Source organism: Rhipicephalus sanguineus, chromosome 4, assembly GCF_013339695.2.
Source record: "Rhipicephalus sanguineus isolate Rsan-2018 chromosome 4, BIME_Rsan_1.4, whole genome shotgun sequence".
In the NCBI taxonomy this organism is placed as follows: Eukaryota; Metazoa; Arthropoda; class Arachnida; order Ixodida; family Ixodidae; genus Rhipicephalus; species Rhipicephalus sanguineus.
In genome coordinates, this window is record NC_051179.1 from 201,400,721 (window position 1) to 201,426,599 (window position 25,879).

Sequence of the window (25,879 nt, forward strand, 5' to 3'; positions counted from 1 at the left end):
TTCCATTGTTGTCCCTAAAACCCAAGGCTTCATGTAGACTCGTGCCCACACGTATACCTGGGTGAATATCGCCACATTCAATCAGTACATGTTCCATCGTTTCCTTAGTTCCCCCGCAGCATGTACATTGTTCTTCTTCGTTACTGAATTTCGCTTTATAACTACGCGTTCTAAGGCAGCCCGACCTTGCTTCAAACAGTAAAGCGCTTCCCCTTGAATTATCATAAAACCTTTCCCTCCTTATTTCGTTTTTTCCTTTTCGGTAGTTACTCAGAGCCGGCTTCTTTTCCATCGCTGTCATCCAATGAGTCCTCTCCGCCTCTCTGACCTTCCGCTTAATGCTCCTTGTTGTCATATCGCCCGCACTGCCAGCCGTATATTTACTGGTGAGCCTCCTAGTTCTTTTTCTCCACTGCGTGTCAAAACCTTTCCCTCCTTATTTCGTTTTTTCCTTTTCGGTAATCATATACAAGTACCGCCATCTAGCGGACACTCCACTAACTAAACGAGAGGTGGTTACTACATACATCGGGGACGCACGACCCACGGCTTGAGGAACTTCGCCCCCAAAATATTGCAAATATCTGCGACACGTCACAGAAGGGATGAGACGCACGTACATGACAAATACGTGCAAGGTGAAATAAAAACACATTTCTAAAATATGGCATGTAAATAATTTCACCGTGATGTCAAACGTCATCAAAGACGCATTTCAAGCCACACAGCGCAACAAACACTTCAAGTGCGGCAGCCGCAGCCATCACGCTGAGGCGCCGCCTACCACCGTGCCCCAACGAGCAGGCGAGTTTTTTGCGAGCGGCGTCGTACAGCTCGAGCAAGCCCGTCAGCCGCCGCAGCCGCCAGCGAAACTCGAGCAGAACAGCGCGCGAACGCGAAGCCGACGCCACGAACGGCGCCAGGCTGCTTGCGAGCGAGCGAAGGGGAAGCCGACGATAACGGCGTCCAATTTCCACCAAATTCCTCGAGCGAGCACCAGTACAGCGAGCGAAAGCGGGGTCGACTCCACGAACGGCGGCGAACTGCTTGCGAGCGAGCGTCGAGGAAGCCGCAGGTCATGGCGACCAATTTCCGCAGAGTTCCGAAGCGCAGCTAAAGTCGGCTAGCTGAAGCACCCCTGAGAACATCTACCACATTAGAGAACAGAAACTGTACCTTTGGCTGCAGTACGAAAATAAGGGTAGCGGCGGCGTACTGAACTGCAATAGAGCGAGGCGAGATGGCGCTGCAAGTACTATCATCATCATTAGACAAACGCATTTTTGCGGCTGGTTCGTCCTGGTTGCCCTGGTCGCGCTACTGCGCTTTTTGCTCCCTGTGGCATTTTGTTCTTTGTCCTTGCTAAATCGCGGCTCGCGTGTGTAATTGTTATCGCCAGGTGACCAAACTGGCCTCGACTGGCAAAAACAGCGTCAATCAAGTAAGGTTTGCACCGTTTATTGCGAGTCCCCAAGGTGGTACAAGCAATGTATACAGTCAGGTCCAAGCAAAACAAGTCACTCATACTCGTCGAAAGCTTCCAACCCGTTCGTGTGTAATGAGTCTGAAAGCTCACAAATATCTGCATAGAACTGAACACCGAGATCGCTGAAGGAACGTTGCCCTCATTGTGTTGCGGCGTCAAAGTTTAACAGCATAGCTTTAGGACAAGGGTCTTATCCTGCCGTTAGTGGCGCTTGCCAGGTTGTGTTGATCTTTAAGTGAGTGCATGGTGGTGGAGTCGGAAACGCAACACGCGCTACGCCGAGAGATAGCTAGCGCAGTGAGAGCTATGTAGTTTTGATAAATTTGGTTACGTAAACAATCGCGGATGCGTACAGTTCTGCATCTTTTTCGCTCTGCGATGTCACCTTGAATGCGTTACAAATAAGGAGTGTGGCGTTGTGTCTACACGGTAGGCACGAATTTCTCGGCGAAATTCTCGGCCGTGAAGCCATATACCATACGTATTACGTATTCAGGTAATAGGTGGAAGAAAATATTTCAGGCTCGTTTCTTTCCTCGTTATAGTTCAGTTACACAGTTTCTGCAGCTAGAATTTCTTGGCGCTAGTAGTAATCGGACTGCTGAGTATGCAGCGTAGATGACTGCCAAAGAAACAGAGACATAAGGCGAGTGCTTACAGATTCCTGAAGCACAATTCTAAGAAAATAAGCTTTAGGCATGCAGTGTACATCTTTGTTGGTGTTCGCACAGAACACTAAACAACTGCTCAGCCACGAGCACAATCTCTGTATCACATAGACATGTCGATAGAACTTGAGCACTCTATTGCAAGCAGACACTCACGAAATCAACTGGTGGGAACCTGTGGCAATGCTGGATAAATAAAGGTCATATATATATTGCATACTTGTTATTGTGTTATTTACTTTTTCAATATATTTGGGCTTGGAAGCTCAAGTATGCATTCTCCCTGCTACTTTTAGAAGCTCCGGCTTGAAATACTGCCACATGCGCTCCTTTCTTTCTGTGTTTTATGTTATTGGCCAATTGCACGTGTAGTTACTGCGTTGCGCAAACTGTGCCAGAATGTCTGGGAACATTCCAGATTATTTTAGGATCTTCTGTTAGGCTGGAGCGCGCAATCGCGAACTGTATGTATTCTTCAACTAACGCAGCCACCCGTGATAATGCTCGAATGTTCGATGCCACAGGTGAAAATGCCGACGCGCCTTGCCCCAGATCAGTTTATCGACGGCCGACGCTCTGTTCGCCGCTATCAGTGTGCATTGTGTATTGCTGTAGTGTGACTTTTCGTTTCCCGGCCACAAGTTCGGCCAAATAAAAAGTTTCATCTTGGACACACCGACTGCTGCTTTCGTCGACATCACGACTCCGTGACAATAGGTAAAATCTTGTAGTGTGGATGTGCATAAGTTTATGTTCATGTATGTTTTAAATTACCTTTTCGATTTCCTAGGTTTTTTTCGTGACAGTAGTTCACAGACTTTCACTTCATAGTGGTAGGTGCTACAACTTTGACATGTGAATTTAATCAAACAGCAGAAGCAGGTTAGAAAATCGTTGGCGCAAAACAAGAACGAGGACGAAGAAGTAACACGGAAAAGCGCACGCCGTGTTGCTCCGTGTTGTGCGCTTGTCCATGTTACCTCTTCGTCCTCGTTCTTGTTTTGCGCCAACGATTTTGTAACCAGCTATGCACCAACTAGCCCGACAGCATACGTTATTCAGCAGAAGTAGGTGTGCTCAAACAAATTTGGGACGTTTCTCTGCTATATATATAAAAAAAACACTAACATATTCACTGAACACACTCTCACTCATCACGACAACGTAAACGTGCTTGGTGAAGCTGTGCTGGAAGAAGTGCCCGTCGCACTTATAATTTGTTTATTAGCTCTAAATAACTTGAAGGAACACATTGAACATATGTGCAAAGGCTAATGTAATTGAGCACGGCATTGTAAAGCTTTGTCGTATCTTTTTGTAAACTTCTATGATCTAAACACACTTAATTATTGCAAAGCAGTTTTGAGCGTAGTTTCTAAACTGTCTCATAAGGCACAACTAAATGTTGCATTTATGTTGCGCGGCGGCTGTATTTTCGATGGAGGCGAAAATGTGTGAGGGCCGTGTACTTAGACTTAGGTACACGTTAAAGAACCCCAGGTGGTCGAAATTTCCGGAGCCCTCCACTAAGGCATCCCTCATAATAATATTGTGGATTTGGGACGTTAAACCCCAGATATTATTAGATGTTCGAAATACTGTTAATTCCCCTCACTGCCGTGATGTTCGTTTTGTAATGTGATTTATAATTACAAAAAACTGACCGTACGTTTCGAGACCCGTTCGGTCTCTTAGTTTTTTTAATTAAAGGGGCCCTGCAACACCTTTCTTAGTTATATTGGAATAGTCTCATTATTGACGTATGACTCTTCACGAGTCATATGCCGCAAAAATTTTTCGAATCCGTCAAGTCTAATACCCCTGTCACACGGGGCAACTTAAGTGCACCTTGAGGGAGTGGACTTCGCCGCTAGTGCCATTCGCACGCTGTCACACGGGAACGTTTAGTGACACTCGCTGCAAAGCGCACTTGCCGGCGAGTGCGTTCGCCAAACTCACTTCGCCGAGACTAGGGTGGCTCCGAGACGGAGTGTCTAGCCTCGATAGCAGTGGCTCGAAAATAAATAAGTTATTATCCGAAGCTGAGTTCATAGCATTTTTGAACTATCGTTTTCTTTATTAGGAATATTCTTATGCATTAAAACATACTATAATACAAAAAACTACTTTGCTATTCTCGTTCTCGGGCAGTTTACAGCCCCGGCCGCCAGGGGCATGCCCAGCAGCGCACGCCGTGCAATGGCTGCAGCCGCCGCGTTTGTACGTAAATTTTATTTTAAGGGCTGGTTATAGCTGTAACACAGTATTACTTAAGAAACATTGCCTGAAATAACAAATACCTGTTGTGCTACTTCAGTACCCATCGCCATTACAATCATTTCCAAAGTGCACTTCCTTTTCTCGTGTAGCAGCGCGCTGCCAAAGTGCCATTCTGGGGGCGTAAGTGCACTCGCTCAAAATGACACTAAACTTGCCAGTGTGACCGGGGTATAAGTGGTGTTACCAAATTATAGAGATCACGTTCCGCAGCTTTCTCCCTCAACTCAACGCCGTGAGCGCGCGGAAAGCTGCGCGGGGCGTGAAGGGAGGGAGGGCGGAGGTGCGAGGAGGCGCCGAAGAGTTACGTCAGCGCCGGCGGCATTTTTTTTCCTTCATTTTTTTCTCTCTGGCGTCTGGGCGCAACCACGTGGTCTGTGGCGCCACTTCCGGTCGGCTTGCGTGGTCCTCGTCGAGCGGAGCCCATCGCACCATGTATCGCGCGTGCTTGAAAACTGCGAGTCGGTTTGGTAATGTTGGGTGTGCACCTCGAACTGCCGTAGTGTTTTCATCGCTCTGCCAACCATGGACGCAAACCTGCGTGCGCGTTTGGAACGAATGACAGCTGAGATGGGCTTCGACCCACACTACGATACACCGCCTCGTCGCACTGCTCGCGCTTGAATCGTATATTCAACACGGCAAAGCTGCGTGCACCCTTCTCCCAGTGGCGGTACTTCGATGCTGTTTGCTCTTCGAATGCGGGTGCACAGCGAGTGCGGGCTGACAACAAAGAACTAAAGACTAGAAGAAAGGATCGTGGGGCATCGGGCCGGCGCGGACCCATCCCCCGGCTGTCTGCAGCTACCATGAAAATGCGAGTCTGCTTGGTTGCTGTGTCGCTGTTTCTCGGGAACCTGAGACTACGGGGAGGATACGCCGAGGTATGGCTCGATGACATACTGAACAGACAGCGAACGGGACTCTCGCCATACAGCGAACACAGGTATCCTAAGCTAGCCGGTGCCAGCATTGTTATCGTAGAAATGCTGCACCGCTGCCTCGGTCGGTCGTGAGAACGTGCCGACGATGCAGTTTCCAGCTGACGAGGCAACACTCGAAGGGCTGCCACTCTCAACGGCAACCGGCGATGGTCAAAAGCACAGAAATATTCACGATTTCGGCACTGCGCATGGCGAAGAAAACGCAACCACGCAACTACGAGCAGACGAGCTGTCGGTGAGACCGGAAGTGCTAATATTAATGTTTGTTCGGTGTTTTAACGGCATAACACAATATAAACATACATATTAGCTACTTATTGAACTCAAAATTAACAACGAAGGTAATAATGAGGGTGTTACCGTGATTATAACATCAGCCAATGGTGGAACTGCCGACAGCCGCGTCATATTTTGCGGACTAATACATCATTTGTCGAGAGAAGAGGGAGCGATTTTCAGCTGACTTTGAGAATTTATTGTAAATTCCAGGCCGATCGCTTCGCTATAATATTTGGCTCACGTGTTCTCGGGAGCCTCGACTACCGACTGGCAGCGCTTTTTGATCCTGCTCAAAAAGTGTTGCAGGGCCCCTTTAAGAAGACTAATGAATAAATGTGGCTGGAGAGTCTTTTTATTCTTATAATCGTGCCCAGCCAGACAGCCTTCTGTATATTCACCTTTAAATTTATAATTTCTGATGATTCACATAAAACCATGATATGATTATGAGTCATGCAGTAGCGGGCAACTCTAGATTGATTCTAACTGCCTGGAGTTAAACAAACGCAGTTGCAGCCTTGAAGAAGACAAGATTGCTTGTCGAAACATTTGCTCCAGCGAGACCTCTTGTTCACAAATGTTTCGTCTCTTCAAGCTTCCGTCTTTCCCTGAACTGCAGACGCAGATCTAAGCAAACGAGTGTCTTTGCATTTCGCCCCCAATGAAATGTGACCACCGTGGCTGGGTATAAAACCTGCGTTGTTGAGCTCAGCAGTGCCACGTAACGTAACTAATGCACGGAGCTAGTGTTCAATTTCAACGCTATTGCGGTGTAGATTGCATGACACAGTAGACAGCTAATATTTGTGGGCGATTGTAAGCACCCCTCCATGAGATGCCTAGTGAACCATTCACAAATACAGCATTGCAAGCGTGAGGTTCAAGATCACCTGTTGTAGCGGACGTTCACATGTTTCGCCGCACTTGCAGAGTGGACATTCGGGGGTGGTCATCCTGTTTTTGCATGGCAGTCCTGGAAAAACAAATAATGACATCACCAAATATTGATAAGCATAATGAATGATTATTAAATTTTGCAAATTAAACATATAAACATAGTGAACAAAAACAGCGGTTTGTTATGCATATATGTAAACGTACCTTATAATGCATGTTGTATCACTCGGGCTAGCTTCTTTACAAGGCGTGTCATGTAACAGGTGTCTTGCTCATTGCACACAGCTGTTTCCTTGTCATGCCAGGCGGCTACAGCAGAAAAAAAAATTTCTGATTATAGTGACGGTTTTTTATCACACTAAAGTGAAAGTACACTCATAATTATGTGAAGCTTTTGTTACACTAAATGTGTAGTAAAAATAACCTAAACTGACAACAGGAGAAATGAGACCTCTAAATCTGGCTTCTCAAATGCGTCTCTGGCAAACTATAACTTATATGTTTTTTGCCTTGATATACAGGCTAGTTACGAAGATACATGCGAGGCGTTGGTGATGCAGTTGCCTTTCTTTATTGCTGCGTCCTGGTTAATGTTAAAATGTGCTGGCTGATCAGCTTGCGACATCAGTCTCTAGAAAAGCTGGGAACTCCTCACTGACTGTACCTGTAATGGATATGAAGCCCTGCCTTCGCAAAGCACTCCGAAGCTACTGGCAGCGCTTGTGGGATGCCCAAAGTAACAACAAGCTTGACACTATCAAGCCACGTTTCTGTAACTGGCCGTCCGCCATGAAATCCAGACAAAGTGAGGTCCTGTTCTCTAGACTGAGAATAGGACACACCTATGGCCCCCATAGCTACTTACTGACTGGTGGAGAACCTCCGGTCTGTGGTAGGTGTGGGGAAGCACTGAGCGTACTTCACGTGGTAATACAGTGTCAAGAGGCGGAATCTGAAAGGAGAAAAAACTTTTTTAAAGCTTATAAGGAGCACATCCCCCTTCACCCTGCATTATTTTTAGGTATTGATTAGGGGTGTGCGAATACTCGAAAGTTTCGAATATTCGTCGAATATTACATTCGAAATATTCGTATTCGATTCGAAAATTGTGTATTCGAAAAGTTTCGAATATTCGATAACTTCGATTATTCGAAAAATCGAATATGCGATTCGATTATCATGCATAAAATAACTCGTCTTCCACATTTCTGCTGCGTTCGTATTGCTAAAAACGTTGCCGAGAGGAGCGATAAACATCGTAAGTACACGGAGGCACGATATCTGCCTGCGACGAGCGCCCCAATACGTATGATTTATTGCTGGTGCATCTCCGACGTGCAACGCTGTTGGCGATCGTACCGTACATTTTCAATATTATGCGGCCGTAACGTGCCGCACTACCACTCGTTCACTATGCGGGACCACTTCTGAAGAAAGACAGTGACCCATGTGACTGGTGGCGGACTGTAGGCACCTTCAGATACCCCAGTCTGCCAAAACTTTGCCCCATGTACCTCCCTATACCAGCCACTTCTGTTCCAAGCGAGCGTGCCTTTTCAGTGGCAGGAGGGGGTTGTCTCTGTTAGAAGAGGGCGCCTGCTGCCTGATCATGTGGAGCAACTCATATTTCTTCATTATAACATCTAGTCATTACTTTCATTGTGCCGTGATATTTGCTTGTGTTGTGATGTGCATTGTGCTAGCCTGGACATTGTGTTCTGGAGATAGCAGTGTATGTTGTGTTGCCAGTCAGGCTGTTAATGTTTTTGTTTTTTTCAAATAGCTACATGTTAAATAAAATATTGTTACTGTGGAGGCATTTTTCCTTTGATATTCGATATTCGATTCGATATTCGAAGGTGGATATTCGTATTCGATTCGTGTTCGAAAAATTTGATATTCGCACACCCCTACTGAAAAGCTTTATTGAAGTACGTATGAATCTTCACCAACTAGCTCAGACCAAGATACTGTGGGTAGCTGTAAAGCCAAATTATTAATTTGTCACCGCAACAAATAAGCTTAAACTTTATTTTAATTGTTCCTTTATTGGGAAGGGGTGCAATCTTATATGGTGCAAAAAGAGAGTGCTTAGGCTTTGCAGATGATATAAGTAAGTCAGATTGTCGGTTCAGACCGTGGAGAGGTTGTACAAAGCTTGCACACGTATACAAGCTCCTTATAGTTAACTCAGTGTACTGTTTAGTGATACTCTCAGCGGACCTTCGCGCCGGTTTCTGGAAAACAGTAAAACTTCAGCGAGAGCCCGGAGTTATAGGGAGTTTATTTGGATCAATGATGTTACGTTTCCGTAATAAGTGTAAATAAGCGTACTATCGCATGGGCCAGGATACATATGCCAGAGTATAAGAAAATGCTGCCATGTGATGATATTGCCAAATCGGCGACGCCACATTGACGTCATTGATATCGAATTTCACGCGCCAAATTCGAAAGGCAAAAATGTAGCCTCCGTATTGCTCACTCATTTACAGCCGTCATTTTTATGAAGGGGAACACGAGAGCGCATGGCAAATAGCCTCGTACGAGTCGTACCGCGCATGTGGCGCGCCGCAGTGGTGAAATGTGAAAATAAAAGTAGAGAGCGGAGCCATTCCTCCTATTGCCTGCACCCCTTCTTGCAGTTTTCCTTCTTTTTTATCTCTTTATTTTGATGTTGTAGCAACAATCCGAAGCTGTTATAGCAAGAATCTTTATCGAAAACAATATTTGTTCACTGAAATACCCCAGCAGAAGATGGATATCGAAAAGAAAACGTAAAATAAAGACAAACACATTCATGACGCCGGGAAGTCTAAGGTTTGATAAAAACTCGACTGGCGAGGAAAAATCGTGGTTGAAGAAAACGTACACTCGCCAACTAAAATAGAACACAAAAACAACAGTATTGACGTTTCGGCGCCCAATACAGGTGCATCGTTCACAACACAATACAGGCCCAATATAAGTGCCTTGTTGTGAACAAGGTACCTGTATTGGGCGGCGAAACGTCAATACCGTTGTTTCGTGTTCTATTTTAGTTGACGAGTGTACGTTATCTTCAACCATTCGTGATGGGAGTGACGGAAGGAACGACACCACTCCTTCCTTTTATTTTCACATTTCGCCACTGCGCCGCGCCGCATATGCGGTATGAGGCTATCTGCCACGCGCTCGGCATTTTCTTTTAGGAACGCAGATACATATCTGTACGCGGTTTTCGTGTGTTTCCGAATTTATTTAAATACTATATGTAGATAGCTTTCCCAGCTACATCGGAATTTAAGTGCATGCAGTTTACAATTGTATACATTTCCACACACACACAAATAGGAAGGATTTCAGTGGAAATGGTACAGTAAACCTGGGTATCTCGCGATGTGCTTTGGAAACTTTGTACATTCGATTTCGCGGAAAATCAATTCTGTGGAATCCCGCAAACTGGAGAGGAAGGGTTATGTGAAATGGAACATGTTTAAAACATTGTGCCAAAAACAATAATGTTTATCTTTGCTTCTTTCTACGCTTACATTCATAAGCCTCGATGAAACACTGCGTATTTGTCGTTCCGCCTACGCTGGCCACGTGGGTGTTCTATTTCACGCACCCGTGCGCGCACAGAATCGCGTCTACGGAAACAGTCGTGGGCGCGCTATACTGTGCGCTCGCTGTGATAGTTATATTGTTTGCTCGAATTTGATTCTTTGTTCAAAGCAAACGCGGCTGTTCAATTGTGCCAACAAAAAATTTGCGAGGATCAGCTTTTTTCATCGAGATTCGCGCCGAACAAAAACCTCCATATGTGTTGGCTGAACGCTCAAACAGCGAGCTGCGTGGGCCCCGCCCTGCGCATCTGCTTCGATGAAAGCAGAGACGTGGTTTTGTTTGTTTTTCGCATCTACGTGCATAGAGCGCTTTCCGTTGCATGCCCGCGACATTGCTTTGTCTTTTTAATCAAACTCTATGCGAATGGAACATTACATCACCAATAGCAGTTTGGTGCAGTGTGGCGAAACCTACGGGTCGCATCAGCTAGTTTATCTGTGATACTGCATCGCAGGTGTGTGAACGTATGTCGGGCTGGTTTAACACAGCCCATCGGGTGAGAGCCATTTTAAATGCATGTATATGTGTCTGCGGCTCTTGACCTTGGATGGCACATGGCGACCAGTCACATTCGATCATTGCAAGATAAGCGCTGTCCTGTCTTGACCAAGGATGTTTATAAAGGCGTCATGAACCAACCCTCGTGCTTGATGAAAAAAAAACACACATCCTGCCGAAAGCATGACACTGAACAGGTCAGGCAAATCTTGCAGTCTTGCACGGCAAGGAGAGTTTACAGGCGGAGCACGAAGTTGCCATTTTCTCAGCCGCCCTCTTTTCATACAGAGGCCCGTGTTCACTCTATCGGAGTTGCCGGCACCTGCATGCAGTTTGACGTCAAACAACAGATCAGGGGCGTAGCCAGGGGGGGGGGGGGGTTCACCCCCCCCCCGAAATTTTTCAGTTTTGCTGGCGTATATATACACGCGCACATACAAACGCACGCACGAACATAAATAAAGTATGGTTGAACCCCCCCCCCCCCCGAAAAAAATTTCTGGCTACGCCCCTGCAACAGATAGCATGTTATTGGCTAGTTAAGAGCTGCGTTTGGATCAGATACGCTTCTTGCCACGGGTACCGCCTCGTGCCGGAGCTGCGCTCCATAGTGTGCTAACATTACACAGTAGCGACACTAGCGCGCACAGGAATTACAGCGGGAGGAAGCGATCGCGATCACGCGCGCTCAAGGTCATGACGCGCGCTGACTCAAGTTCTTTACGGTTAACGGTTTAATTTAACGGTTAAGCGGTTAACCGCTTAACGGTTTCATAATGTCAAGTTCTTTCCCCGTGGCATCCCTCCCTTTTCCGGCGCATTCGTAGGGACGAGATAAAAGAGAAAGCGTTTAAAGCGTGAAACAAATCCCTGTAACACCGCACACCGCTCGCTCTTTATTGCCTCACGAATCGCTCATATTGCCGCAAAAATTTCTCGAATCCGTCAATTGACGGATTCGAGAAATTTTTGCGGCAATATGAGCGATTCGTGAGGCAATAAAATCCGGTCATTCGATGATTGCTTGGAAAAGTGGTTCATATATATCCCCTTTAAAAAAAATTCTAGAGCGGAAGCTCTCGCAACGCCTCACCGGCAAAAGTGCCTCGACATATTGAGGCTTCGTACGGAAACCAGTAATACTAAGACATACGTTGAGCAGTGTCTGTCAGGAAAAGTTTTCCGTATTAAACTCGTAGGGCGTGGGGGGAAAGTGCTCCCTTTCCTTTGCCCCGCGCTAACGTTTTATCGGGCCCCTCCTAAAATGGCTGGGAAATTTTGTTCTTGACATGTGGCATATAATGCTGCATTTAGTTCTTGATACGTAGTATCTAATGCTGGCCGGATTGAGCCTCGCATATACACAAACTTTCAAATTTCGATCACAACAATGATAGATTGTGGGGTACGTCTCTCGCGCTCAAGTAACAAAGGACACGGTACACTGTAGTGCAAACCAACAAAAGAACACTTATTTGCATCTTTTGAGATAGTAAGTCCTCCAGCCGAATTATAAAAATTAATATGGCATGCCAATGTAGCACACTGCGGAATCGACGATGCTCGACTACCACGACGACAGGGTATTGAGGGGGTAAAGTTTGCCCGGTCAGGTCTCACGAACGCAGGTGCATTCACGAGAACGGGAAAGAGTCGGCGGGATCGTCCTAGCCAATGTCTTAGCCAGAAATTTACATCGGGGGAGGGGAGTGGTCCGACTCCCTTTTAGGTATGTTCGTGAAAAATGTAAAGATGTCGGGGGGGGGGGGGTCGAACCCCCCAACCCACTTCCTGGCTGCACCAGTGGTCCCAGCGGAGCTCCTCAACGCGCGCGCCTAAAGTCCCTAGATTTTTCCCTGTAAAAAGGAAAAATCTAGGGACTTTAGTCCCAAGGGTACAGTGTCTGGAATATAAAAGAATGAGAGCCGTCCCTCATGACCCGCGCATCCTCGCCGTCAGGCAGCGCCACCGCAGAAACACTGCCCGTGTCCCGCGGGAAAGCCCGCCTACAGGACACGCGAAAGCCACGAGGTGAAAACACCTTACCAGGAGATGTGAGCATTAATCACCACAAGATTTATGTTGTGTACCTCACTCTTGATGCACACAGTTAGACCTGCTTGACTCCTCCCCCAGTCATACAGCGATGAACCCATGCCTCTCCTTAATTCTTTGAGAGTACATATTTAAAATCATTGCATTCCACATCATACTCTACTTTTTATGGGTATAGCTGTCCATGCTGTCATATTAGCTTCCATTGTTATAACTTCTGCTTGCTTCTCATGGCCTCATATGGGCTTTTTAATTCCCTTGTAATTTTTCTATTTTAGAGTGACTGGAATGATGGACTGGCCTTGTGCTCCTTAGTGCATTCACTTGGTGCTTCCGTAGAGGACTTTGAGCACCTGAGCAGGGATCGATCACAGTGGGAGTCAAACTTGCAAAAGGGTAAGTTTGTACTGCATGTTCATATATCGCACTTGTTAACATCCGTGTTTCTTTTTCCACAATAGTTTACTTAATGTGGAGGGAAAATACAATGCCTGAAGAGCCACATCATAAGACCAAATCAGTTTCAGACTTTATTAATGATGTTCAAACTCGTCATGTTGTCAGTTCGAAAGATGCATAGCATGACCTCTAGAAAGGAGCCACTGTCTCATTGTTATTTTTTGTTACTTCATGCACCCCCTAGTCCTCGAGACTAAGGCACCTTGTAAGGCTGTAGTGCTATTTGCAAACCACAGTCGCTTGTATTTTACAGCAACTTTGCTGTGTATGCCTATGTGAGCTCCTAATGTGTATGTGCCACAGAAATTGGGCAAGATCTATTACTCGCCAATCATCCACTAAAAATGAAGAAATCATTATTACCTCTTTGGCGCTTGCTGTTTGGCCAGATTAGTCCTTGCACCATTACACCACATATCATCATATTATTATTAGTTTTCAAGGCAGATTACTTTATATTTCGCTGCCATGGCTACAAGCCAATACTTCTGCCTACGTGGTTACTCAATATGTGAATTCCTTTTTATCCGATAAGTTAATATGTTTTTGGCATCAATGTGAGTGTCCTCTTCATGCCATGCATTTAGCAATACGGGATGTGAAGGTAGACACTTCTTGAAACGTGCCTTTTTCATGTCTAGAATTTGATGCAACCAAGCTAGAAGTTCTGAGTAAGATATGGTGGGCTGAAGTGATGAGAAGTCATCAAACAAGGAATGTCACTGGAGCTAATGTTTCAACAGGGTGACATCTCTTCGTCAGAGGAGCAACTGCTTTCCTTAGCAGCATTCTTGCGTTTGCCTAGCTCACTCTTTCCCACCCTCAACGGGGGGAGAAACAGGAGGAGGAGGAGGAGAAGGTAGTGCACAGAGAAGAATTACTGGCGTCTTGATCCTTAACAAGCTTATTCTTTTCTTCCTCCACTATTAAGGATGAGAAAAAGGTGCCAAGGAAAACACTGCCAAGGAAAGCAGTTGCTGCCCTCATGAGAACCAGTCTCATCGAAATTTTGGCTTTTGTGATATTCATTGTTCGGTGACACTACATCACTAAAACCTGACGAAAATTCTTCTAAATTCTTCTGCAAGCATACTTAATAGTGTATCTTAGAAACCCAAGTCATATTTTGTTGCACACATATGCACTTTCTCAAAACAGTAGACTCTAATTAAATGGAAGCTGAAGGCGCCAGGAAAGTATGTTCTGTTTAACAGGAGTGCCATTTACTAAGAGGTGAACAGAGGTGCAGAATTCAACTATGATACCAATCATATTAGAGGTAGTTGTTCCAATTAAGCAGCAATTCCGTTTAGGAGATGTCCGTTTACTGAGAGTCTATACTGTACTTGCATTGTGCATTCAATACATGCACTTATTGAACAGTTGCAAATGTGTGACAGAAGCTTGTGCTAACACTCTGCTTTTACTTTTGAGCACATGCTAGCAATAAGCCAGCATGCACCAATGGTGGTGCACAGGCTTTCAAAAAATGTTTATACATAGAAATGTATGAACATTTCAACAAGGAAGGCTTATAAGAAGGCTTATACAAATGTTTGCATGGGGGCCAGTTTTTAGTAGACATTCGACTTTCTTCTTATATACTGGATGCATCGCGCAATGTAGCACCATGTGACATTTTCATGCGTTATTACGACTTGCTGATGTGAGGAACATAAATGAGATGCAAAATAGTGCAGACTTCTTTTAAGATAAACGTGAGGAAATCTCTACCCTCTCTTTGTCTTGTTGTAAGTTTGTGTTGAAGGTGCACATCGGAAACTAAAGTACCTAAACAGTTCAACTTACTTGAAAGGTTAGCTTAACAGAGTTTATGCAGAAGGAGCCTTCTGGATCACTGAAAATGTTGCGGTAATAACTAACAAGATCCCTTGGGCTACGCTGGGACCTTTTTCTGCGGCCATGGACTTTGGCCTTTTCTATCCAAACTGACTGAACACATTCCCTGCACACAGGTATCAATGGCGGCAAATACCTAGGCGTGGATCCCCTACTGACAGCCAAGGAGCTAGCAGACCCTGAAGTACAGCCATTAGGTGTGATGGCATACGTAGCTAGGTTCCAAGGCATCTCACCGAAAAGGAGGCCCCGGGATAAGCTCACCGTCACAGGCACCGACCTCAATAATGTCCACGTCAACAAACCGGTCAGTACTGTACACATTTGAAGACTTGCATTGAAATCATTTATTATAACACCCAGGAGTAGTGCTAGTAGGCAAAAGAGTGCCTCAGGTTGTTTACTATGCCAAGTTCTCTATGAACCAGTTTCAGTTTCAGTTTCAATCAGGTGTACTTGTAGTTTAGCCGCAACTCAAAAAGTGGTCGCATGGGAGCAGGAATTGTGACATTTTGGCACTCACTCTGGTCATTTGATATGTTGTTACTCGTCACTTGGGGTATTTGAGATTTTCAAGTAATCTTTCAATGGTTTCAAGGTCGAAAACATTCACAGAGCTGTAAAGTGAAAAGTAAAGAATGTCATGTTAATTGTCTTTTAATCTAACAATTGTATTTTGGTGATCCATCTGCACAAACCTTTTATCTCCCTAATTATTTCTGAAAAAAAAGAGTTCCCAAATTACTGATTCTTTTTTTAGATGTCTATGGAATTGGCACATTAAATAAACACAAGAAATGCATTCAAAACGATATGTTTTGTTGGAGAACATATAGAAAAAAATCGAAGTGTTTAGCGGAAAGTTGGTTTCCCTGTATGGCCTGCACTCCACTTTGCTTTTGTTATTGTAGTTGTAAATAGCATTGTCGTATTGTAGCACTTGCTCGGGTCACTTTTGTCAAAAGAAATTTGGACATTTTGCCGTGGATAGCATAAGCTTTGGTCCATGCTGGTGGGCACGTGAAATGTGGGGATGTGCTGAGCTCATCTATGTGAGGTAAAGAGCTCATGTAACGTCTACTCATGCAGGCTCACTTCAAGGTGCACATAAAGGAAGGCAAAGTGGACCTGAGGCAAGTTCGAGCCGAAGTTCGAGGTCCGTCACTCACTCCCGTAGAGTGCAAGCTTCAACTGAACCAGAACGGGGGTTCAGGCACATTTGTTCCTGTTGAAATAGGAATGCATGCAGTGAGTACAGTTATTTTATTTGTGTTGTGTTTCCGCAAAATTCCAACTTGGTCATGTGTTTTCTCCTAAGCAAGGTTGCACTTTGCTTTAGGGATGTTCATGCAAGCTACATTTTTGCAATGTCGCTCTTTGAAATTTGCAAGCAGTTAATGTTGCTTGATTTAAGATGTTTCAGAAGCTAGTGACGTCAAACTTATTTTCGACATAACATACGGGTGGTATTGTTAAGAGGTTGTTCTGTAGCGTCTGCAATATAGCAACATCGGACAATTAAATCCTGGTCATCAATGCGCAAGTTATTCTCTCACAAATCTTGATGATTCAGGTGCAATGGTTTTTTATGTGCTGAACAATCAGTTTAGGGAATTATGCTTTTAATCTGATCCGACTTTTTTTTTCTGTTCTTTCTCTGGCCAATCAACAGCTAAGTGTGTACTGTGAAGGAGAACTGGTAACTGGCTGCCCCATGCACGTCCGTGTTCATCCGGATATCTCACGGATTCTTTTCTCTGGCATCGACCCTTGCGCCCTTGGATCTTTGGTTGAAGTACTAGTGAGTGATGCTCCCGAGCATATTTTAAGTTGATTACAAACTTCTTTGTTATTTTTATCAGCTGTGTTCAGCTTTTATGTGAGCGCTCTCAAGGAGTTTCTTGCACTTCCTGAATGAATCACGATTCTTGTTATCAAACTGCAGCTCCTAATTAGCATTCCAGCCATCTCTGCATTCATCACTCAAGGGCTGTTGCATCTTAGACCACAGTTTTTTCTGTGGATACGATTGTTCTGTATAATGCATTTCTTATACTGATCAAGACAATATCTGCGGTCAGGCCTCGTGTGTGGATAGGTTTATGACTTGGGCATTTAACCCGTATATGCCCAGTGTCCTACATATAGGACGCTTCTTTGACGCACTCTAACATCGCTATTTTTTTAGCTGATGAGTAGCCCCACGTACAGCACATCAAGCAGGCCTCAATGAGGCCTGCTTGATCTGCTGTAGGCGGCGCTAGTCATCAGCTAAAGAAATAACGATGTTAGAGTGCGTCAAAGAAGCATCCTATATGAGGACACTGGACATATATGAGTTAATATATGAGCAATGCACTCAGTTATCGACTGGCTGAACATATTAATTGCACCAAGCTCCACAAGCTTCTGAAAAGAAAATGCCTGGTGATAGGTATCAGAATTTTCTTTTCTTTCCCAAAAGAGAAACTATGGGTTTTGTTTGATATTTCATTCACTCAGTACAAAAGAACCAAATGGTGGACAACTTGATATTCCATATTTGCAGAAGCAGTGCAAACAGCAAAGGTAAAGAGTGGAGCAGAGCAGCACTGCTGTCTTCGTCTTGTTTGTGCTGTTTTTACAAACATGAAAAACTCGGGCATCGAAGGACCAAATCTTATTTCAGCCTTCCTGTGCAGGAACCTTATTCTGCACGACCATCAATCTGAAGGCCCAGATTATGTGAAATAGTTTACTTGATGTTCGACAAAATGCCAAGAAAATCTGACTTTTTATTGTAACTACAATATTGGACTGCTGGCATTAACATTACATTTCTTTCCATACTTGAGTACCTGCTAGAGAGAACCTTGCCATACTGCATTAAACATCTGAAAATGTAATGAGCTCCTTCGTGACTGGTTTCTGTGGTTGTTCTCACCAAATAGATTAGTTCCAACGGGGCTGGAACAGGCAATATCCATGTAGAGGCTGTGGCACCAAGTGGCAAGACTATGGAATGCACTGTCAAGGAAACTGATGGTGTTTTCACGTCTACGTTTATGCCAAACGAAATTGGTGAGCTTGAATGAAGTTACGCTGGTGTCACTTGGTTTTTTTTTTCAGCTTGCAGTGCACTAATCTTGCCTGTGATATTTAAGAGGACTCATTGTGCTAAGGATTGTTATGAAGCATTGTTGAATATCGGTGAAATATACATAGATATCACACAGGCCTCTTGAGAAATTCTTATGTGTCTGTGTATATGTCCAGTTAGTTTCTATGCTATCCCTAGTTAAAATGGTATGCAGAAAATTCATGGAGCATTACACAACAAAGTCAAAGCGAAATAATTGTTAATAACTGAAACGACATTTCAAATATCTTTTGTAACTTGTGTGTTTGGTCATTGTAAGCTCCAACATTGCAGTTGCGCAATATTCACAACATAAGCTACCAGGGTTGTACTAAGTACAGCAAATGCACTGTAGACATTAGACATGAGAGAGCGGCAACATTTGGCAATAAATTAAAAGCGAACCTGTCATTTGATAAATTCTCGAGTATTCAGCGTGCTATCTGAAAGTAGCCGGAACAGTAAGGTGTCACTTGGAGGGCTGTAGCCATCTGTCAGAGGAGGCTAGCCTGCAGGTGCACACTTTCAAGCAAGCTGTGATGTGTTACTTGGCTCAGCCTTACTGAAGTCTGCTCAAGGATTTGTCACTTTAATCAACAATTACAATCTGCATAATCTAAGTATTAAACCACTTTAAGTGCACTAAGCAAAAAGTGTTCAGTCCTATAGCTTTTTTCAAGGTGGTGGGCTTACTGTTGCTAAAATTGAGCCTGTGCAGGCTTGGTTATGTGTCTTGTGCATTTGTTCAAATGAAAGGAATCAAGACTGAACTGCACTGGTTCTTTGTTTCTTGCCATTTATTTCAGCTAAATGAAATTTCATGCAATGTTCATAGTCTTTCCCATACCTGTTCTCTAGCGAGGCTCTTCAGATATCCACATTTCTCAGAATTTCACGCAGCACATCTTCAGCCGGCCTTTAATTCTTGCAGATGCCTTGACTTTATAAAGCTAGTGTTTCACATGCTCGCCTTTTTTTTTACCATCTTGTCCTCCAGGTGAATGGAAAATCGATGTCACTTATTCTGGTGAGCACATCCAAGGCAGCCCCTTCACATGTTACGTTTATGACCCAACGCAAGTCACAGTGAGTATTTTGTACACCAGTATAATTAAACAAACATATACATTACATGTGTATTGGCTACATTGAAGTTAAATCACTTTCTCTACTGGGTTGAAAGGAACAGTTGATAAGTTGTGCTTAGATGTATCAGAATGATCCAAGTTCCTTAAGCTTTGTGAACCTTTCCTTGATATTTACTCTTGGTTTGTGATAATCTTGACCATAAAATATGCATTGGCGATGATAGGCTGTCTCAGGATGACAACAAACTTGCTTTTGTAGCACCATACATTTTGCACCAAAGAACATAGATACATTTTGCACCAAAGAACATAGTCTTTGTAAGATAAGTTGTGATGGTTAGCTGTACTCAGTCATGCAGTTAAACAAAGGGATACTGCCCTTCTTCAACAACATATTTGTGCCACTGTTTTATCCTGTTTTTGTCATGACTAAATAACTATTTAATTTGAGCTCCAGTATTGCAAGAATATTATTGCACTTACCGTTTTATGTTGAAGACACTGTTTTTATGTTGTTCACAGATCAATGGCCCCAGTGCTGTCCAGATGGGTAAAGAAGTGGTTTTTGAGTGCGACGCCAGTCGTGCTGGTTGGGGCAAGGTTCAGCTGGAGGTACAAATCGATGGCCACAATGTTCCAGTCAGCATCGATGAGAGAGGCGATGGCATCTACGTAGTCTCATTCTTACCTTCAAGAGAAGGCCACTACAAGATTTTTGCCACATTCAACAACGTTGATGTACATGGTAAGCTTCTTGATACAAAGTGCATTGGCTTTCCTAACTTCTTAGTTGAAAGCACTCTAGAACAAAAGCCAGAAATGTCTTCATTGCTAAAGATAAGAGAAAATTGATGTGTGTCCAAGATTAGCTTGTGACAGCAAGACACATATGTAATGTTTTGAAAGAAAGAAGATGAATTTTAAGGGCTTGTTTTTCTTTGTTAAACACAATATTAAGGAGAACTAACAGTCAATAATGCCAAGGAAAGTACAGGTGATGTTATTTGTAGTATTTAGGATATAAATGTGAAGAAAGTAAAGTGGACGAAAAGATGACTCGCCGCCGGCAGGGACCGAAGCTGCGACCTTCGAATAACACGTCCAATGCTGTACCACAGAGCTACGGCGGCGGTCATCCTCCCGTCCACTTTATGGGGTATATGTGTGCATTTTAAACCTGGGAGCGTTAGTCAGCACCGATCGAAGCCATGGCGGCGAGTGTGGAACGCTCTTTTTCTGCCTTTCTGGCATCACGTAGCGTAGTCATCTTTTCGTCCACTTTACTTTCTTCACACTTATATCCTAAATACTACAAATAACATCCCCTGTACTTTCCTTGGCATTATTGACTGTTAGTTCTCATTAATATGTAATGTTTTGTTATCTGATTTTGAGGGCACATTATTATGACAACTTATTAGTATAGAAAGAATTACGCTAAACATGGACACTCCCCCCCCCCCAAAAAAAAAAAGAAAAAAAGAGGTAGAGGACATGTGATGCCCGTACACAGTAAGTGCATCATGTGTATCCCTTCCTTTCTTTGATCCGCGTCATCTAGCACAAGTTTTTCTATCTGCATAAGCAACTTGCCCAAGTTGCATGCACTTGGATTAACGTATTGTTATGGAGCTTTGTTGTTATTAGTATTTTGCTTGCATGTTCGTGGATGTGATTAGTATTTTGTGGCAATGCTATATTAAGCTAAAGCAAATTCTGTGAACTACGGCTTAACTTGTTTAATTCTATACTCTCGCAGGCTCTCCATTCACAATAGTCTCCACTGCTGACGAACCAGAATCTCCAAGTTCGCTCAACGATGCCTTCTTCACTCGCACGCTAACACCAAGCGGAGATCGTGTGTCCAGCTCCACGTCATCTTTCCTCCCTTCCTCCCTCGCATCCTCTCGGGTCACATCCCCAACAAAGACTGATCCCGACGGTCGCGTGTCGCGCAATGCTCTCGAGTTCCTTCAGTCCCGCATCGAGACGACGACAACCACACGACAAGAGACAAGCGTCACCCACGCAACGAGAACAAACGTGGAAAGTGCGGCAAGCAGAACTGTTTCGACGCCACCTCGAGGTGCCACGCCTGAGCGGCCCTCGTCACGACACATGAGCAAGGCGCCACCGCCTCCTACACCGAGAAAGCCTGCGCCAGCTGTCCCGTCGCCATCTGTTCGAAACCAGAGCCGAGCACTGTCCGAGGAGCGGAATGGGAACAGGGAAGAGCAGTTTTCAAACTCAAGGAATTCCTCAACACTGGAGCGGCGCAAAAGTCCGGAGATGAGGCAGATGACTCCACCAGTAGTGGCCCAGCGACAGGTATGGAAAGAGCCTCCAGTTGTCTAATTAAGTGTGACTGGTAGTTTTCAGAACTGCCATTTGAGCATTCTTAATTACTACTACAAATCACGATTTTCGATGGAGGCGAAAATGCTAGAGGCCCGTGTACTTACATTTAGGTGCACGTTAAAGGGACACTAAAGAGCAAAACGATTTTTCTCGCATTAGTAAAGTAGTCTTTCACGGTACCAAAAACACCACGCTTTCTGCGCGAAGACGCTTAATAAGCGAGAAAACACGCAAAAAGAAAATACAGGTGGTGACGCTACCTTGGAATTCCCGCACCATTTGCCGTGACGTCACATATTTTTGACGGCGCCTGCTTGGGCCTACGTAGTTCTTAATCGGTTAAATCGAAGTACATTGTCCTCTGAGGGGGCCAGAGACTTGACATAACGAGTTTGTGGAAATTTCGTTGAGCCAGTGGCGCCAAAATACGTTAAATGCTCTTTGAAGTCTTTTACGTCACGAATTACAAAGTTAGGCGTGAAATTTAAAAATGAAACTTTGAACTTGGTTTTCTCGTCTAATAATAAACCTATGGTGGTGAAATAAACTACACAATAGTTCTCCGAGCACACTTTATCAATCTAAACCAATTCATTGTTTCTCTTTAGTGTCCCTTTAAAGAACCCCAGGTTGTAAAGATTTCTGGAGCCCTCTACTACGGCGTCTCTTATAATCAAATCATGGTTTTGGGACTTTAAACCTCTACAATTATTAGTATTATTATTACTACAAATCCTGAGTTGATCTATAGTGCGAAATCCTGCTTATCGAAAATGGGCTATGCCAGGAACATCTTAATTTAAAGGAGCAAATTTTAGATTACATTAAAATGTAGCAGCAGCGTAACTACAAAGTTTAACTATGGTGAAGATGGATATAGATCTGTCTAACACATGGCAGCATATCCTAATCAGATAACCGTAGTTGGGAGTGTGGGCTTGGTAAGCATAACTGTAAAGTATGTGAAATGAAACATAACACGCAATTGGATAGCAATAATTAACCAGGGAGATTGTTTCTAATAGCTGTTTGTCCTTGGACACCATTAATGGCTTTTGTTATTAACATTGTCCAGCTTCATATGCGTGGCATTGTTTAAGACTACATGAAAAATTCTCACATGTAGGCTCCCCTAAATATCAGTTCCTCAGGACTCCAAGAAACTTCTTGTCATGTCATGTAGGCATTTGCCAAAACAAGGTTTTTATTTTGCATTAGTTCCAGAGTTCCAGCATTGTAACAGTTAATTTAGTGGTGTAGCTAGCTTTAGTTAGTTTAACCTCAGGTGCGCTTGAAAAATTGCTCTGAATTATTCAATGTTCAAATTAGGAAGAGTGTAGGAGGCAGGTGTTCCTTGGGACTTTTGAACACATAGCATAAATTTAAGAACACATTGAGCTCACTGTTGATGAATTAAGAGACGCCAGCTGCATAAGTAGTGGATGAATTTTCAGGAACCTTAATTCTTTTGTTGCTCTTCGACTTCACATCTGTTTCCTTCACCATGTCTATTGTCTTATGACAATCGTGCATGCAGATCACAAAAGAAGAGCACCGCTTGGACAGCCGCCAAGAGACTCATCACCATGTCGAGCACCAGAGAATTCGGACAAGTGAGACTAGCAGTGAAGCTAAGACAGTGCAGGGGACGAGGCAGGCAGGGCCTCCCCCTGTTGCTCCCAGAGGAGGAGGTGACATTGCTCAAGTGAAAATATCGGGTGAGGCTCTCAAACTTGTGCCTGTCAAGCAACCTGCAACATTCCGCATCAGTGCTCCTGACTTTGACCGAGACGACTTCCAGGTGACAATCGCTGGTAGGTGAATTAGTAGTTCACCTGAAGGATCTAATCACCATCACCACCCCTTTTCTTTCTCTAACTTTCCCTTCACATTACCCCAATGATGAGCGGCTTGAGTCGAAAGCACCTGCTCAGGCTGATCTCCCAGCTTTTAGAATAATGTTTAGACCTCCAAAATCTTTTTTAACTAGTCACTCTAGCATGAAAATGTATAAGTACATTGCCTTTTGTATGGATTACACTATTCTATATTTATGTTCCTTTAAGTGTTGTAGGTAGCTTTAGGAATTAATACAGGACAGGGGTCTTAAACTTACCTGAGCCAGAGGGCCCCAGTCACTAAATGCAGTCCCGCAGTGGCCAGGGCAGTGAAGAAGGTTGAAGCGAGATGGGGGTTGGGGTGGGGATGAACAAGATGTCAGCTAACATTGTCATTTGAAAGAAGGCTTTTGCCAAATCTCATTTATGGGTAATTTCTGAACGGGATTTAGAGTGAGGATTCAAGAAAAATCGATACCGATCTCCAGAATAACTGAAACCTGGCGCTGATTCTAAAATATAGAGTACTTCTTCCTAGGTTATGGCTCAACACAGGCTGGCAGCATAGGGTGCCTCATGAAAAGAATGCTCAAGGCCAGAGACCAGTCATGTCTGTGTAGCTCATGAACTTAATAAGAAAACTTTTTTAAATGTATGGGACGAAGACAATCATGCCCGGGCCAGGCCGTTAGAGAAACAGATGCATGCGGCCCGTGTGTTTGAGACTCCTGACATAGAAGTTCATGATGTTATGCTTGTTCGAAGAATTGCTTGAGAAATTTAGCATGAAGGAAGTGTGAGTACTCTATAATATCACTATTGTGAGCATCTGCTAATTGATATAAAGTGGTATGTTAATCCAGTGCCTGTGCCTAACTGAGTGCTTGCATCCTTGTTTTGTCTAATTAGCACCCACTGGACGAGAGTTCCCTGTGCACATGGATGTGCCACATCCCGGAGAGATAGACGTCGAGTTTATCACATCTGAAGTTGGCGAGCACGTCATTGAAGTGAAGCTGCAGGGACGACCACTGCCAGGTAGCCCCTTCCGAAGTCATGCCTTTGACGCCACCAAGATAAAAGTGGGAGACGTTCCCAATGGAGTGGTTGGACATCCCGTGGAGTTTGAGAGTAAGTGTACTTGCAGTGTTTTCTGTGATTTCAGGACTACTTGATATTTTGAATATTCATTTGAAATCTTTTGTTGCTTAGTTTGCACATCGTTTCATAATTTGATAGCTGACTTCTTTGCGTTACTTTATTCGTGACATTTTGCCAGCTTTCTGGTTTCTTTTTGTGCAGTTGTGCTTGTTAGTCTGACTGTGCATTTAGTCAGTTTACTTAATACATATACAGTAATTTTAGAAGAACTTCTTGCAGGGCGAGTTGGTGCATGTTCGTGGTGGAAATCGTTGCACATTCAATCGGACGAATACAGGAAGGAGGACAGAGTAAACGGAAAGAGCGCAACCAAAAGAGCGCTCTTTCCGTTTACTCTGTCCTCCTTCCTGTGTTCGTCCGATTGAATGCGCAACGATTCCCACCACGAATATACAGTAAGCTTGTTTAGAATTTCCATCTGTTCACTAATACTTTCTTTTCGTTGATTATCATTTCATGCTTTTTTCTACTTGTGCATTAGTGCGCAGCTCCTTTGCTATCAACATGACTGGCTGTATTCAAAATATGCAGTTAAATGTGGAAGAGTGTTTATGTTGCACCAGGCATTGTTATTGAACAGAAGCAGCGATGACTGAACAGTTATCATTAATAACGATTTTTTTTTCGTGTGTTGGATGAATGCTTTTATTGTCAGCTCTAGAGCACTGCACTATGGCTTTAGGGGCTTTGCAGCTGTATGAAGGCACTGAATGTGCCCTGAAGCCTGCACATTTATTATTGAATTGAATTGAGTTCATTTGCAACAAGGCTGCGAGGATGACCAGGCAAAAAAGCTAAATTGAGCAGTTTGAGGGGAACCTGGCCACCTCATATACTGGGCAGCTTCACAGCGGTCAAACAGAAGCACATGGTATACATACTACATAACTAAATAGGTGAACAGCCACAGTATGAACTAATAAAGGTTATCGTGGAAATATTTCGCACAGTTGAAGCACCATTGCATACACAGTTATCGCTGTGTATGCAATGTAAATTTTTCTCTCTTTCATGTAGCTAACGACACTTCCACTACCTACATTTTGTGGCTACTTCATGCATGCATTCAACTGCATCCAGTTCTTTTGTCCTGTAATTGTGATTGCTATTATATTAGTACACATATTGTAGTGGTCTCTCTCTTGTTGTCCACTTACAATGTTGTAAAGTTGTATGCATTTTCAATGCCCTCCACCTACATTTAGCAGTCTGTGATGTGTGTTATATGCACCTATTTAGCTGTCTTTACGTAGTTTACAGCAGAAATAAATAAATGTGTGCTGCATA

At 43.9% G+C, this 25,879-nt stretch overlaps 1 protein-coding gene across 1 annotated transcript; it reads left to right on the plus strand.

Annotated features, from left to right (window-relative positions):
- Positions 1 to 12,214: 12,214 nt before the first annotated feature.
- On the plus strand, positions 12,215 to 25,184 carry LOC119391985 (filamin-A). The gene is made up of 12 exons (XM_049415463.1): positions 12,215 to 12,238; positions 12,989 to 13,106; positions 15,146 to 15,336; positions 16,119 to 16,277; positions 16,702 to 16,830; positions 17,960 to 18,089; positions 19,145 to 19,233; positions 19,758 to 19,980; positions 20,995 to 21,563; positions 23,131 to 23,407; positions 24,341 to 24,568; positions 25,156 to 25,184. Exons 1-12 carry the CDS (start codon positions 12,215 to 12,217, stop codon positions 25,182 to 25,184), a joined length of 2,166 nt encoding a protein of 721 aa, XP_049271420.1.
- The last annotated feature ends 695 nt before the right edge of the window (positions 25,185 to 25,879 follow it).

Excerpts from the sequence above, each read along its gene's own strand:
- LOC119391985 (XM_049415463.1), top strand. The coding sequence starts at position 12,215 with ATGCTCGACTACCACGACGACAGG. Across the intron at positions 19,981-20,994 it reads CAACAACGTTGATGTACATG|GCTCTCCATTCACAATAGTC; the intron begins GTAAGCTTCTTG and ends ATACTCTCGCAG. Across the intron at positions 21,564-23,130 it reads CAGTAGTGGCCCAGCGACAG|ATCACAAAAGAAGAGCACCG; the intron begins GTATGGAAAGAG and ends TCGTGCATGCAG.